General features: G+C 35.5%; 1 protein-coding gene and 1 long non-coding RNA gene across 2 annotated transcripts; one reads left to right on the plus strand and one right to left on the minus strand.

Moving 5' to 3' along the window:
- The first annotated feature begins 1,142 nt into the window (after positions 1-1,142).
- Positions 1,143-1,634, plus strand: LOC110911916. Its single transcript, XR_004881158.1, has 2 exons — positions 1,143-1,404; positions 1,514-1,634. It is a non-coding gene; the product is annotated as an uncharacterized LOC110911916 (long non-coding RNA).
- A 3,315-nt stretch (positions 1,635-4,949) lies between these two features.
- Positions 4,950-7,395, minus strand: LOC118487277. Its single transcript, XM_035983962.1, has one exon. The coding sequence runs from the start codon at positions 5,995-5,997 to the stop codon at positions 5,098-5,100; it is 900 nt and encodes a 299-aa protein (XP_035839855.1). The 5' UTR covers positions 5,998-7,395; the 3' UTR covers positions 4,950-5,097.
- Positions 7,396-17,813: the final 10,418 nt, after the last annotated feature.

A 17,813-nucleotide genomic window follows, 5' to 3' on the forward strand; every position in this document is an offset into this window, starting at 1 on the left:
TTTATATTCTTGGCCACTTATTTTTAGTTTATATATTGCGAGTGGTATTGGGTGTACCCATGTATATATAATTCATTGGTAAACCCGTATCTATATAGAGTACATATAAAATATGGATAATATATTTTGCCACTATTAAATTATGTTCTCTTTTTATTATTTGATGGTGGCATATCAGCTGTCTGGAAAAATAATTATAAAAATGGATTATTTTGGTGGTGACATAAATCCAGCTGGACCACGTAAAGGGGTTTAGTGTTGTAAATGATAATCAGAGACAAAGATAATCAAAGGGAACTGATTTATTGGTTTATTTCTTCCATATTTTCAAAGATACATGGATAACATATAAATACACATTCGCCTTAGATAATAAAGGAAATACAATAAAGATGATTCACAATTATTGGTTGCCTGATTTACGGATGCCAAGAATAGGGAGGATTCTTGTTGACCCATAATTTGCTCTCTAAGTTATCCTTCTTTCTAACACCCCCCCTCAAGTTGAATTGTGGGATATCCATGATTCAACTTGGATTGGTTTTGATTTTGGGTTTGATTACGTTTGGTTTTTGGTTTGACTACCGTCTCCTTGACATGGTAGTTTGAGCTATTGGGTTACCGCCTTCAGATATGGTAACCTTTGGGTTTTGGTTTGAGCTACCGCCTTTCGACATGGCAGCATATTTTGGGTTTTGGTTTTTGAGATTTTTGGTTTTGGTTTCCCCTCAAGTTGAAGAAATTCAACTTGGCCTTTTGGGTTTTGGCATTAGGTTTTTTTTGGTTTTTGTTTGAAGACACCGTCGTTAGACATGGTGCCTTGGCTTTGGTTTGGAGCCACCGTCGGTAGACATGGTGACTTGGTTTTGGTTTGGAGATTTTTGAGCTTTATTTTTTTGAGCGGAAACGTTATTTTTTTCATAACAACCTGTCTTCATCTTGTTTTGTTTGGAGCCACCGTCGGTACTGCATTTGTCTTTCCCATTTGCCTTTTTTTCTGTTTCTACACCTGCTCCATGACCCCTTTTAAATCTTTATCCCCACCAAAAAGAGATTCTCTTTTTTTCCTTCATACAAAAAACACTTGAGCACCTTCCTTTTTTTATATGTAAAGAACTATTCAATCAAGTTGAGGGACCTTTTGATAAAATTGAAAACTTCAATTATTCTCCACCACAAATAAAAAAATAAAGCACATTCGTGCTTTCTTGTTCACCCACAAAAAAAGGAAGTTGCTTTTTCTTCTTTACTTTCACAGAACAAAACAACAAGAACAATTCTTTCTTTTCTTTTTTCTTTAATCGATCAAGTAACAAGCAAGTAGCAACCTTCACAAGCTTCCCATTAGGGTTCTGACCGGTGGCTGTTCGGGGTTTAGGAGGATGTCGACGGTGGTTCTCACAGGTTGGTTTGGTTTTTTTCCGATTTTGGGAGTTTGATTTTGTTTGAGTTGAGTTTTTTTTTTTTTTTTTGAGAAGGTTTGTTTTGTTTTGGGGTTTTTGGTTTGAGATAGGTTGTAGATGATGAGCAAAGTGTTTCCAAGGATCAGAAACACCGCTCTGATAGGGTGATACTATACACACCCCCCTAATTCCTGATTACACCCCCCCTATAAAAACATCACATCCATCAATCATTTGGTTTTTGTTTTTAGTCTTTTTTTGTCTTTTTGTTGTCTTTTTTATTTTATTTTATTGTCTTTTTTATATTTTTGTTATTATTATTATTATTTACTATTAGTAATGAATTATTATTATTATTATTATTATTATTATTATTATTAAAATTGATAAAAAAAACGTGGTGGTGGTTTCAAATTATTAGTTCTTTTTACTTTTTTTTTTTTTTACCTTTTTAGTGCTCAAATTATTGGTGTACAACTATCTCGTGGTGATATTAAATCCAAACAACAAACAATAATGAAGACATGACCATTCTCTGCAAACAACAAACAATAATGAAGACATGATCATATTATTTTTACCTAAAAAGATGATCATATTATTGGTGCTATCGTAGCAAGTATAATAATGAACACAAAAAGCTCATATGAGCCGTGCTATTATTGCTGCAAGTTCTATGTGGTGATATTAAATAGTTGATATTTCCTCCAAAATATCACCAGTTTCCTCCAAAATTGGGAACTTCAGTGCATTCGCTTCATATACTTGAGAAAGCTATTCAAGGCACAGTCCGTTTGGGAACTCCCAAGATCATGATTACACTCAAGAGCTTGCAAGGCATAGTTCATTTACGAACTATAAAGAGCAGGATTACACTCAAGAACCTGCAAGGCATAGTTTATTTACGAACTATCAAGAGCAGGATTACACTCAAGAGCCTGCAAGGCATAGTTCATTTACGAACTATCAAGAGCAGGATTACACTCAAGAACCTGCAAGGCATAGTTTATTTACGAACTATCAAGAGCAGGATTACACTCAAGAGCCTTGGAGACATAGTTCATTCGGGTATCTAGAGACTGATGATTATGTTGGTTACATCAGTCCAGGCGTGAATTATCAAGTGCCTGGTGAAACAAGTCCGTTCATAAATCAAGATATTTACGGAAAAAAACCATTCAAGGACGATCCTGGTGAACCAAATCCGTTCATGACACAAGATACAGACGGACAAGGTTTTTTTACCAACCTTTTAAACACACCGGGATATGATTTCATGGGGTTGAACCAAGATATTGTCGGACAAAGTTCTTTCGCCAACTCTACAAGTGCGCCAGGCTATGACTTCATGGGGTTGAACCAAGATCAAGCATCACAGGTGATACACAACTATATTCATCTAATTCCAAAAATCTTCCATGCGTATGTTACACGCATACATAACGTGTTAGGTGATGGAAATTGTGGGTTTCGGGCGACAGCTTCTGCTCTCGGGTACGGTGAAGATGAATGGTTATTTATCCGGAGATCACTGATGGAAGAGCTACTCGAGTTTAGAAATAAGTACACTAAGGCTTTCTTAGGCTCATTCAAAGATGTGTTCACGTCCTTGGCTTGGTCAGGATCGGGGTTTGCACCTGAAAAACACTGGATGATTATGCCAGAGGTAGGATTCTTGATTGCGAACAAGTTTAATGTGATCGTTCATTTTTTATCTCAAGAAAAAAGAAACAGTTCTACTTGGTTTTCGCTTTGGAGAGGCCCTCACGAGTTCCCAGAAAAAAAATAATTACAATTGCACACGTGAATGGTAACCATTTTATAATGGTAGAATTGCAAGGAGAGTATCCAATTGCCAGCACAAACAACCTATGGAAATTAATGAGAGAAAATGATGCAGCTGGCTGGGAGAATATATTTGAATCACGTCAAAATATGTATAAGTCTTGGATAGCACAACCTGCCACATTTGAGGGGAGTATAGATTAAACCTCGGTATGTAAATTATTAAATGATAATAATTTTGTAAAAAAATACTTATTTTTATATAGCTTTTGTTATAGCTATAAATATAATTTGATAAATTATAACAATAAAAACTAATAATAAATACTATATCATTACTACAACTAATAATAAATATAATAATAATAATAATAATAATAATACTAACTAATTAAATAATAAACAAATACTAAATAACTAATAATTTAATAAATGAATAAAAAAAAGACAGTAAAAAGACAAAATAGGCTAAAAACAAAAACCAAATGATTGATTGATGTGATGTTTTTGATAGAGGGGTGTAATTAGTAAATAGGGGGGGTGGGAATAGAATGAGCCCTCTAATACCATGTTGTAAATGATAATCAGAGACAAAGATAATCAAAGGGAACTGATTTATTGGTTTATTTCTTCCATATTTTCAAAGATACATGGATAGCATACAAATACACATTCGCTTTAGATAATAAAGGAAATACAATAAAGATGATTCACAATTATTGGTTGCCTGATTTACGGATGCCAAGAATAGGGAGGATTCTTGTTGATCCATAATTTGCTCTCCAAGTTATCCTTCTTTCTAACATTTAGTTGCTAAGTACTTTGTATCTAAGCACAACTCCATGATTACATAAGTAAATGAGTTATAATTCTGTGGGACTAACTTCTTAACTGGCCTATTTGCTAGCTCGAGAATTCCAATAATAAATATTAATATCTATAATAGTTGTATAGAAGCAAAGTTAAGAAGATCTCAGATTATTTAGACAAAAGGAAGAAAAATCGAAGCTCATTTCCTTAGGAAGCAGAAAATGGGCATAAGAGCAAAGCGTGTAAAAGTTGGTGGGACTCGCTAGGGATACCCTCCTCTTTGTTGGTGTGGCTTTTGAATGTCGAGTTTGTTTGGTCACACTATCTTTGTTGGTGTTTTTTTGTTTTTGTTGTGTTCTTTTGGTGTTAGACGTGTTGTATTCTAGCTTCTTTGCTCATTTTGCCGTTAAAAAAAGATAATGATTCCTAAAAGAGAATTTCACGAAAGTAGTTCTATTAACCAATAAAATTTACATAATTGATATTGACTTTTAGCAATTTCCAAAATAGACATATCCGAACTAGTCGGTCAGGAAACGAAAAATAAGATGACTAGAATTAATCCGGCACAAAAAGTTTTGAAAAATACAATAGGGTCCGAAGAACAGTTGAAATTTGACACATTCATTGGCGCAACCAGATTTCATTTATAATGGGTATATGATGATTAGAATTAATCCGGCACAAAAAGTTTTGAAAAAATACAATAAGATGACCAAAAGGGGGACTGTGGGTGCTCCGATCCTCCAGCCGACCAGATTTCATTTACAATGGGTATATGATGACATCATGTTTTTTTCTTATATGTTCATCGAGAAAGTTAATGGATTTCATGATATTTTTTAGTATGAATGCTCTGTTGATGTATTATTTTATTGTAAATGGACGTTTTTTGTTTCTTGTTTAATAACTATTTTCATAGTTCTGATATTATAACCGGCCATGATATGCTTTTTTGGGAACAAAATTCAAGTTCATAAATCCAGATATAAATGAGAATAATATAAAAAACTGACATTGTATATACACTACGCATTAACAAACTGTGATACAAAATGCCCACAAATGCTTCGAAAATGCATATAAAAACTATTAACGTCTAACAAACAGCCATGTTCAGAATCGATGCTCTATATTGTATCAATTTCCTGAAAAGGCAATTTAGTCCAGCATCAAACCCATCAATGCAAACATCTAGAATTTGCAAATTCTTTAGGATCATTTGGACATCAGCATCATTCATCTCATGGTTGTGCGAACTTTTGAGTAGAGACAAGGTGGCCATGTCAATGGCTTCCACCTCATTGATAAACACCTTTACTTTTTCCTGTGTAGATTTACTCCTCAACACAAACTTTGATAAGAGTTGAAAACCGTTAGTAGCCTTGGACTTAGGTGACAAAAAGACTAGAATGGTTTTGAATAGGGAGATTGTGAGTGCATTAACTTCTCCAACAACTTTACTCACCATTGATACATGATGATCCACATCTTGAAATGAAACTAGACACATTTTCTTTTCTATGCTCTTTAATGTCCCAAGGCTTTTGATGATGCTCTTCCTTATTTTGTTTCTAAAGCATAGAAACGTTGCAATTTGATCAGCAACTGTCGAATTGCTAGCTTTTCTTCGTAGGACTGATTGAAGAATTTGCACGTTTTCCTTCATTAGCTCGATGATTTCTTTGAGGATGCTACACGAGTCTAGCAACACGATTGACCCCTCCAAGGCATCTTCGACCAAAGTTCGACATTGATGTCGTGAAAGAGCTTGTTGGGTATGTGGAGATCGAAAAAGCTCATCCACGCAAACATACAACTCCACCAACCCAACCAAACCATTTTGAATGGTTTGAGACGAGCATACCAAGTCTCCCCATGCTTTCAGCTCATTTGTTTTCGTTTCGATCAAATTATGAGAAGGATGGGTTAACCTAGATGGTAGACTAATAGATCTGAAATGAGATGTAGATGTAGAAGTAGATGATGAGCCTTCCATCTATATCAACTTTCTTGAAAACTAAGGCAAAATTCAAGGATCCGAAAATATGAAAGCTTGGTATAATATATAATATACTTTTGAGGGTATTTATACGGACAGAAGAGGCAAAGGCCTCTGTGGGTTATGAAGGCAAAGTTTGGCATTATTGAATTATTTTGAAACATATATGAGCTGTTATGTTATGGCATTGTCTCCCTAATCCTTTATTATACCAATATATCTGATATTTTGCACATATTGCTAAATCTTTCATTTTTATATATTACGAGTGGCATTGGCTGTACGTACGTACCCATAGGTAATATTTAATTCATGGCTAAACCCATATGAATATACGGTTCTCATATAAAATTTGTATACTCAGTTCAATGACCCGACATCTATTTCTTAGTCTAAATAATGGTGTATATCAGCTTGTCTGGAACTGATAATCATATTTTAGTGGTAAAATCAATCCAGCCAGACCAGGCAAATGTACGGGGTTGAACAATCATTGAGTTATTAAGTACTCTGTATCTAAGCACACTCCATTATTAGATAAGTAACTTAGTCTTATAATCATGTTTCCAGATCATATAATTATATGTGGCTAACTTCTTAGGGGTAGGGGCACCCATCACTCATCACTCACAACTTTTTCACTCGTGAAAATCTCAACGCGTTATATGTTTGTTCCACGCGTTGTGGAGATGACCGGCGGCAGTGTGCGTGATGGTTCCACGCGTGGTGGAGATGCCATCACGTGGCGCCCCGTCCCCCCTAAGTTTGCCATTTACTCTTTAAATCTGGCAACATGCATACTATATAAAATTTATTCTAGCTTTGGGAGTCGTATTAAAAAAAACGATAATGTTAGATATCTATATGAATCTAAGTTCACAATAGGATGGTTTTCCTTAAAACAATATTATGTGACAAATCAATGATCATTCAAACTGAGAAACAAGTTCCCTCACAAATCAGCTATAAAAGGCCACATGGCTTGCAAGTCACGAAAATAAGGTTTGCACATTGCACCTAATGTATGTATTGTTATGATACACCAACAAGTAACAGACTTCTTGCCACTGCCACCCGACCTCGTATAAAATTTTACCACGATTATGAAAAAAAAAATATCTGGATGATTCTAAGTGTAAGTGAGTCGTGAAAAAACATCAATGATTCTTGAAAACCTGTCCAGGCGGGCCAATCTTTTTGGATGTCGAATTTGTAGGTCAGCTCCAAGTAGCACTTGTGGTCTTCATGAAGAAACTGGATTAAATCCAAATGGAATGAGGTCAGAACAGATGAAACCATGTGGCCATTTGACGTGTTAATTTGTACATGGTTTGATTTGGGTTGGGTTGTGTTTGATCTCCACAGGGCGAAGTAAATAATAGGTGGAACATGTCAAACACGTTGAAAATCATGTATACAGCATATAATATATGTAGAAATATTTTAAAAAGTGGGTCAATCCAACCTGTTACAACTTGCACAAATTAATGATTCGTTTCAATCCAACCCGATTTGACCCATTACCCAACCCACACACCCATCCATTTGCCATCTATACCAAATACAGATCGACTATGATCAAGAGAGAAGAATTTTTTTTACAGGCATTATAGTTTCTTTCAGTGAGCATTACAAACCACATATCTTGATCTTTGTCGAAGCATGGATGAACGCAATTAAACAAAGTTGAAAATTAGACTAAAGTGTGTTGGTATGTTAAACCTGGCCCACTGTAACCAAATAAATAAAATTCATGTTTTGGTGAGTTACGCAACCCGCCCATTAAACATAATAAAACGCAAAGGCTTGATGCTTTCTAACATTAATACCTTAGTTTTTGCGGAATATGATCCTCTTTCAAATATCCCAAAGAAGTAGTTCTTCTTTAGTCACAACATGTATGTAAGGCTCAGCTTAGGGGGGCTAAAGGGTTATTTTTGGCGTTATGTCTAAATGGGTTTGATAGGTGGGATTGACCCACCATCATTATTTGGTATTGGATTGGATTGGGTTAAAGACATTTGGGCTATAGTTGTAACTGGATTGCGCTAATTGACAAAACTTAAATAACCATTATTCGATATTCGTTTAAACCTAGTTTTTCTTTAACCGAAAATCCAAATTGGGTCTAAAGTTTCTCATGTGCCCCGTTAGAGATAGAAAACGACACAAAACTTAAATAACCATTAATATATTGTTTTGTAGTCTTAGCTTACATCCTTTGATTGTCCTGATTTGTATAATTCACAAAGGGTTACAAAGATATTGTATTCACAAAGGATTACAAAGATAAATAGATGTAAAAATGGTGTGAAGGTACCTATTAAAAATGGAACCACATTTTTTGCGGACGCATATTGATGTATCCATTTTTTGCGGACGCAAGATTGCCCCAGTGTAAAGAAGAAACCATGGTTAACCTGGAAGTGGGAATTGAGAACAAAACAATTTTGCATTTTAACTGAGTTTTATTGGCCAAATGTTGAATTTTCAGGAGTAGTTTCACATATTTCTTATGATTGAAGGTTTAATTAACTAAAATTGTGTTTTAGATTGTTTTTCCATAGTTGAAGCTTTAACTAAACTGTGTTGTGTAACACTACATCTATTGCTTTTGGACAAAGATTCCGTCTACCATCTCTTGTATTGTTATTCTTATGTCAATTCTTCGGTTTATTTCGGCTGCACTTTGTGAGTTGATATATTAGTTGTCTTAGCTAATTGGTATTAAAAATAAATTACGTGAAATCTGCCAAGCAACGTGCATCAAAAATGCATAACTACCTGCGGCAACGCGAGGGCATTCCAACTAGTAATGTATTATAGATTACAGATAAAGATATAGATTTCTACACAAACATCTTGTATAATTTTGAAAATTAAATATCACAATTATATGAGCCTTGGCTCATGACTGATCGCACACATGATTAATCCATGAATAAGAGGCCAGGTGTTTAAACTCCTTTGGGCCAGAACTTGGTATCATATTTGAATATAGACATCAGTTTCAGATCATACCTTGTACTAGACTCTAGCAAGCCTCTTTTCCCCTTTATCAACCCACTGTTTTATTTAACCAGTGGAACGAAAACCGGCACGTTGCGCCGGGAGATTCCTCTCGCTACACAAAGGGAATTTGGTTGTTATCGGTCCGTTTCGTTATGTTACCGGCACTCGTTATAGTAACCAAAAAAAGAAAAAATTAAATGAATGAAATCATAAAATGACTAAAAATATCAACACGTGATTTAAATCGATCATAAACAATTGTTCGGTAGGAATAGCTTAAATAAAAAAATATAAGCGTAGTTGTTAACATTTTGTTATTAAAATATCATATATTCTTATCAACTGAAGATGAAATAAAACCAGGATGTAATAAGGGTTGTGTTAAATATACCTTAAAGTTATTAAAATAAAACCAGGATGTAATAAGGGTTGTGTTAAATATACCCTAAAGTTAACTTTTTTTTCCCACAAGTCAACTTTTAAACTTTCCATAAACTAATAATTTCTCAGTGCATTTTTCAAGTTTCCATATATCTTTTAATTTTTTTTAAACATTTCTTTTATTTTTTTACAGTTGCAAACGATTTTAAAAAAATACAATTAGTTAGTAGATTGATAATTAATATGCAAACAATTAATACTTGAAAAATACACTATATACAAGATGACACTACTACATCTCCAGCCACCACCACCCGTCGTACGGCTTCGGCCACCACCACCCACCGCACACCTCCGGCCACCACCAGCTTTTATTATTTTTGAAGATGTCGATTTCTCATGAAAACAGCTCAATGGAAGAAGATGATTTTATCGTAAGGACACTTGAATTTGTCACTAATCAAGTACAAAAAAACTCAATTGAACAAGCTTTTTATAACCAAATCTCTAAAAAAACAAGCTTTTTAGGTCATGTGTAGTCATAAAGCCCCTTTATGGGCGTTATGTGACACGTCTCCTGCCACGTTACACAGAGGCTTTATGGGACGTTATGTCACTAGAACCCATAGTCATAAAGCCCCTAACTCATCATTACTCAATTAATTAATTTTCAATTTTTCATTAATTTCTAACTTTTTAAAATTAAAAACCATTCCATTAAATAAACATTACAACAAAATAAAAAAACATTAAAATAAAATAAAAAAAAACATTACACTAAAAAAAACAATACATTTATTCTTCGTCTTCATCGTCGTTCTCTCCTTCTTCCTCTTTGTTTTCTCCAGCATCCAAACCTACGTCTTCAAAGTTCTCGGCTTCGAATTCCTTAACTTCTTCTTCCTCGGAATCTTCTTCATCATCACCATCATGTCGAATTGGGCGAATCGCCCAAGCATGCTCGACCAAATCCGCCTTTAACACATTATGTATATCCTTATATCGCAATAGTTGAGCATTTACGAGTATCTCTTCCATTGTTGCTTGGGTTCCTTCAACTACATCTTCCGGAATATAGTTTTCTCATATCGCTTTTCCATCATCCTCTATGATCATATTACGCATAATGAAGCAAGCATTCATGGTCATTCGTATTCTATCCTTGTGCCACATACGACAAGGATTTCTGATAAAATGCATCGTTGTTGTAGAACCCCAAAACACCTCTCGATGTCCTTTCTCGAAGACTCTTGTAGTTTTTTAAAATACTGTCTTTTCTCATCGAACGTTTCAGAAAACGTTTTAACAATATTCGAATACTCCGGGTATATACCGTCGCCGAGATAGTAGCCATGCTCGTAGTCGTTCCCGTTTGCATGAAAACCGGCCTTTGGTATCGTTCAAGAAATGTAGCTCTCTAACAATGGTGAAGCCTCGAACGTGTTAATGTCGTTCATACACCCAGCTACACCAAAGAAAGCCGACCAAATCCAAAGGTCGTATGACGCAACCGCTTGTAAAACCAAAGTTGGGCCTTTCTGGTCACCCTGTTTATGTTGACGTCACCATGTGGTTGGACAATTATCCCAACGTCATTGACGACATTCCAAGCTACCAATCGTGCTAGGTATTCCATGCTTTTCTAGATGCACCTCGTATATTTGTAGAAGGTCGTTCCAAGTGGGATTTCTCAAATAACGTTTTCCATATAACTGGCATATGCCTAAAATTTAATTTAATACATAAAAGTTTTACTAGTGATGTACTTAAAAATAAAAATAAATAAATAAAAGTGATAAAAAAAATACCATATCAAAATTGTTCCACACAATCTCGTGTTGTTTTCTCCTCCATCTTCAAGTACTCGTCGTTGATGTCGTACGTGTTTCCATAGGCTAGTATGCGTAAAGCGGAAGTGACCTTTTGAATTGAGGTTAACCCTTAATATCCTCGCGCGTCCATTCTTTGCTTAAAGAAATCATACTTAGCTTCCAAATCATTATTAATGCGCAAAAATAACCTTTGGCTCATCCGAAACCGCCGTCTAAAAACATTGGGTCCGTGAACTGGTGTGGGATCAAAATAGTCTTTCATTAAACGCTCGTTCGCGGCTTCACGATGTCGCAAGATATATGTGTGCCTCAAAATGGGGCATGGAGGAGAAGGTTGAACGTGTTCCATTGCTTGTATCACGAGAGTACATGCACTCGTAACCGCTTCTTCCTCCTCCGCGATTTCTTCGGGTGAAAAAAATCTTCGGTAAATATCGGTGAACGAATGTTCCGATGGGCAACCCATTTTTTTAGAATATAGTGGGAGTAGTTTCTATACTTTTATAAAAAAAATATAGAGAAGAATGGAATGAGATGTGATGAATTGTAAAAAAAATGGGAGATGTGGGATGTATTTATAGATTGGAAATTGAAATATTTTTTTTTAAGTTTTTGACCATTCAACGGTCATCTTTTTCTAATTCTTCTCCTCAAAACGCAGCTATGGCTATGGCGCTCCACCCAAATTTGACCCCATAGCACTGCCCGTCGTGGTGTTTAGGGCGCCATGGGGTGCGATCGACCAAAAAATCCCACACATAGCGCCCCACTACATATGACCTTACAACCTGATCTATAAAAAAAACCAAGCTTTTTACAACCAGATATGTAATAAAAACATGCTTACTTAAGATCGTCAATAGGAAAGAATTGATGAGTCACCGGCTGTTTGCTTTGTTTTCTTGAATCATCATCGTCAGAGCCGTCGTCTCCCTCCATAACCACCGGCTGTTCATTCACCAAAGAAGAACAACCGTTGGATTTTTAGATCAGAACCGTTCATGTTCATCGGAGTTCTTTCTTGGTCTTTTCTTTGATTGGAACCGTTGGATTCTTAGATCGGAGTCGTCGTCCCTTCTTGGTTTGTTCTTTGATCGGAAGGTCCATGTTCACCGGAGTTCACCGGAACCGCCATCTGTCTATCATGTTCACTGAAGTTCACCGGAACCGCCGTTTGATCGGAAGGTTCACCAGAGTTTCTCTCACCTCTCTTGGCTCTCTCTCTCTCTCTCTATCATCTTCTGTATATATCATTTTATCTCCATCTGCTCTTAATATATCTTTACATATTTTTTTAACCTACAAACCCATAACATAAGGGTGTATATTGAACCTACAGGCCCATAAAATATGTTGTTGCATTTGTTAGCTATTAATAATTAGTGTATTGATTTGTTTATATATTTTTTGTTGTTGCATTTGTTAGTTGTAATTTTTTGATCGTTTATTTTTTTTTGTTGAGTACAAATAATTTATTATTTTTTTTAAAATTAAATTTCGTTTATAGGTATTCGGGTCTTGTGAAGAATTGATGAATTGGGTACAAAAGTTGGCATACTCACTCGGTGCTGGGTCATCAAAAGAAGGTCGAATAAAAGACCTTATGGTTTCGTGTATAGGGTTGTGCCCAAATGTGATCGTGGCGGCGAATATAAAGTTAAGGATTCAAGTAAAGTTACCAGCATAAAAAAAAACAAATTGTCCTTTCGAATTAGAAGGAACATATTTAGATGACTATGATTGTTGGACCTTAAAGGTGACATGTGATCGACATAACCATCAACCTACACTATTTATGGAGGGTCATTAATATGCAAAGCGACTTTCCGAAGATGAAGTTAACTTGGTTGCAAAATTGACAAGGATGAATGTGGCGCCATGTGATATTCTAGCAATACTTAAGGAGTGGAATTTAAGTAACGTGTCTACACTTAGGACTATTTACAATGCACAAAACAAAATTCACATGGTCGATCAAGTAGGCAAATCTCCAATGCAGGTTTTATTGTCCCTTTTGCATCCTAATGGTTATGTTGTAATACCCATTCTAATTTAAACATTTCTTTTACATTTAAAGAAAACATTTCATGAAGAAAATGCCACTTACAAAAACTTTTGCATCAAAAGTATTCACATATGTTTAAATCATTCAAAAACATAGGTATACGTGTCTACATATTTCACATTATCAAAAACCAATGCAAGATCAATGCGGAAGCTTCATTTATCATGTGTTCGGCTCTTCTTCGTCACTTGATCTTCATACGAAGGCCTATAATATTCTCCTAGAATCAAAACCAACATAAACATTAGTTACGAAGGCTTTGAAACACTTTAAAACAAATTCCATAAGCAAAAACAAACAAATCAAAATTTTTTTCCAGTTGTAGGGTCCCTCGCGGGTCGCGACGGCCTCAGCCGTTTCTGTTGCGGGCCGCGACAGCCGTTGCGTGACGCGACGATGAGTTTTGTTTGCTGTCGCATAGCGCGAGCCCCCATTTTCGATAGAAGGTTTCTTATAATGATGCTGCATTTGCCCAGCTATGTATTCATACCATGTTCCAACTTATAACTAGCATAACTTTCAATTTACTTATCCGATTTACGTGATTCTTATTTCTACGTGACCATAATTCATTTACCTCTACGTTTATCACCTTGTTTCGCAACAAACTTGGTTTATAAGCTAACGGCTTATAGATCCCTTATGCGTTTGTTCGACCCGTTTCATTTTAACATCATATCACATATTTTATAACAATGATTTTTGCCATTTTTACCCATTCTGGGATTGTTAGAAACTGGCATTTTCGCTTCCATTACATGGTTTGCGTACGCGTTTATGACATGCTTGATATCTCTGATTCAAGCATACGTTTTTCTATCGAAATTCAATAAAATCAAGTCTTCTATGTTTTGAACCAATCTAAGGTTCATTAATCAGATTTTTGGCGTGTCCGTTTCTCGGCTTACGCATTCAATTAATCGGTTTGTTGTGTGACATTCAAGTCACTTAAAATTTGCTATCTTTCTAACTATCTATTTTGACCCGTTTGGTTGTCGAGTGAATTCCATCAAACTTCATTGACTTACCAAACACATACGTTTTCGCTATCTTAACATCATACATATTCTAAATATCTATTTTGACCCGTTTGGTTGTCGAGTGAATTCCATCACTTCATTGACTTACCAAACGCTTACGTTTTCGCTATATCAACATTAAACATATCCACGACTAAGCTTGTTTACATAAATGTAACGAAATGATAAGTCACGTACCTTTCAAAGCTTATCCTTCAAGCGCGCATCCGTTCCTACTTAACCGCTTGAAGATTCACCAACCTTGCCTATTGAGTTCAACCAACATAATGTTTAGAACTCGTATTATTACATATTACACGTAATTCATCAAATTTGCCAATTACGTGTTTCTTTCATAATTTCATCATATCAACATTCGTTTAGCCATTTTAACAAACACCTTGCTCGTAAGATTTTTATACATCTTTTATTTAGTTCATGACTAACTTTTAACCAAGTTTCAATCATCAAAATCAAGCCCTTATGTCTAGCATTCGTGAACAATATCAAGACTTCTTGCATCATAACATCAGTTTTTCACTATTTTAACATTCAAATTTATGTGTTCATCACATTGTTATAAAACCCACTTAACACATATCTGGGTGATTATCAAATTCGTTGTTTTCAACCCTAATTTATCAAGTTTTCAACTAGGGTTTGTTCCTAGAAATGGATTCAACATAATATCACTCATACATTCAACATTCAATCAAGAATTCCGATTACGAGTGTTCACCAAAAATTCAAGATATCACCAAATAACAAAATTTGACATACCTTGTGATCTCCTAGTTTTGGTGATCCACGAATTTAGTAAAAGCCCCAAATTTCTAGCTCGTTTTCCCTTTGATTTGTTGGATTTTTATGAGTTTAAGGTTCTTGTAGAGAACCCCCTTGTTTCTCCTGGATATCTCGACCAAACACACACATATGTGTGCATTTTGGGTTTTTTTAATTCTTTTAATTAAAAACAGTTTCATCATTGCCGCTTTTAGTCCCTCATGTTTGAAAGTTATTTTAAAAGGTGCTCATTTCCCTTGTTATTTACTAATATTTAGTTAACTAGGTTATTTACTTTACTCCTAGTTACATTTCCGTTGGTTTTGACCAACTCACATTTTATAAACTTATATTTAAATTTAATATTTTTGGGGTGTTACATATGTTTATGAAATTACTACAACCGGGTTAAACCAATTAGAAAATTTATTCTTCATTCATCCGACATCGTTTGATATTTGGCGTGCATTTCCACACGTGTTGATTATATATGTCACGTACAAAACAAACCACTATAATATGCCTATCCTTGAGGTTGTTGGTGTAACTTCAACCAGCAAAACATTTTCCATAGCTTTCGCCTTTATGCATAATGAAAAGACAGATAACTATACATGGGTCTTAAACTGTCTAAAGTTGACACTAGACAAGTGCATGCTCCCACGTGTTATAGTTACAGACAGGGAGATGGCACTAATGAATGCATGCAAAGAAGTTTTCGGGATGCTGCTCATTTGCTTTGTAGGTGGCACATTGAGTAGAACCTCTTTAGAAGATGTAGGAAATCTTTTAGGTCATTAAAGGCTTGGGAAGAATTTCATCCATGCATAACAAATATACGAAATGTTAAACCCGATGGAAATTGTGGATTTCGAGCACTATTTGTTTGCCTCGGACTTGATGAACATGAATACTATGAGTACATTCGACAACAAATGAGAGAAGAGTTACAAAATCGATATCATATCTACGCGGACATTTTTGTTAGGGATGTAAATTCATTATATGATGACTTGTGTTTCTTTGGGCCGCCTTGTCCAAAAGAACATTAGATGAAAATGTCTGGAGCAGGTGTTCTGATTGCCAATAAGTTTGGTGTAATCGTCCATTCTTTAAGCATGTCAGGCATTTTCACTATTTTCCCGTTTTGGAATGGTTCAGAAGAGATTTAACATCACAGAGCTCTTACAATTGCCCTAGTAAATGATGAGAACCATTATGTCATGGTGGAATTACAAGGAGGGTACCCAATGCCTACAATCATGGCTTATTGGAATTTTCGCAACATTAGCATGTCTGCGGCTGGATGGGAGACCATGTATAGGTGGCGTCTAGAATTATATACCCAACTTTATCGTCGTAAATGTGGTTTTGTCAATCTAGGTGATTAATTGTTTTAATGTTTGCACGTTTACTTTTTTATTAGAGACTCGTTTTTTATTTATTTATGATGAACTTTTTCACTTTCGTGTTTATAAAAAAATGTCTTGATTATTTATTTATTTATTGATATTGATATTGATATTAATACTAATTGTGACACCTGTGTCACTTCAACCATCAAACAAATACCAAACCAATGAAATATTGTATTTCATACTTGGGATTTGTATAAATATGTGTACCATTTGCACATATCAACTCTTGTTCGATTTCGGGCTCTATATCGCTTTCTGGAAGGTTATACGCGCCCTAATGCGTAAATATAACCAGTTTAATACAACAAACACTCCAGAACAGTGATATAGGCTTAACATACCTTAAATTACCTTTACATAGCTTAGAAATAGGCTTTGAGGGGTTCGGTGTGCTAAAATAAACTTTATGCTCATTTAGGGACTAAAAGTGTCAAAAAGTGCATAATTTTGCATTATCGCCCGTAACTTACGTTCTGAATACATCCGGACATCTAAAAATTTATGTAAGCATTAAAATATTTTATTTTAATGTTTGGCATAAGAAAAATCCATTCGTCGTGCAATTTAGATCGTTTTTCGCGCTTATGCGCATTCCATCATAATTAATTTAACATCGCGATCGTACGACCAAACGAACCGATATCCGACATATTTTTGAGCATGTTTCATGTCCACAATGTTTAGGCATCATTTTAGGGCCTTAAAGTTGGCTTGACGGGCCTTAAACATGTCGGAAATGGCTTTAAACACCAACAGGGACTGAAACTGTCATTATGCAAACTTGTTTCTGAACTGTAACTCCCAGGCGGCCCGCGTAAGAGCCTGCATATGTTTACGTGGCCCGCGAGGCCCTCCCAGATATGCAAAAATCTGTTTTCCAGCTGTTAACAGTTGTTATACTCTTGTAACCCACTTGCAAATGGTTTTTGGCAAACAAGGGGCTTAATCTATGGGCTCTAATGGTTTTGTAAAACAATGGGCCCAAGTGGAGGGTCTAGATCAAAGCTCGTTTCCCGATAAACGATCCTAACGGTTCTAGATTTCCTATAAATACCCCATCCCATTCACTTGCAAAACCCACTTGATTTCTGAGATTTCTCTAAGTTGGGGTGTTTCATCACCTCATACCTGAGAATACTTGGAAAATCAATCTTGCGGGGACCCTTTGTAAGTATTCCTTCGTTCTTTTTATGGGTTTTAGCGTTAAAGTCAAACTGTGTTTGACTTTCTGCATTGACCAGTTTATGGTCAATGCGAAGTTCGTTTGAACTTCATAACATGAGCGTAATCACGATGGTTATAG

This window comes from Helianthus annuus, chromosome 15, assembly GCF_002127325.2.
Source record: "Helianthus annuus cultivar XRQ/B chromosome 15, HanXRQr2.0-SUNRISE, whole genome shotgun sequence".
In the NCBI taxonomy this organism is placed as follows: Eukaryota; Viridiplantae; Streptophyta; class Magnoliopsida; order Asterales; family Asteraceae; genus Helianthus; species Helianthus annuus.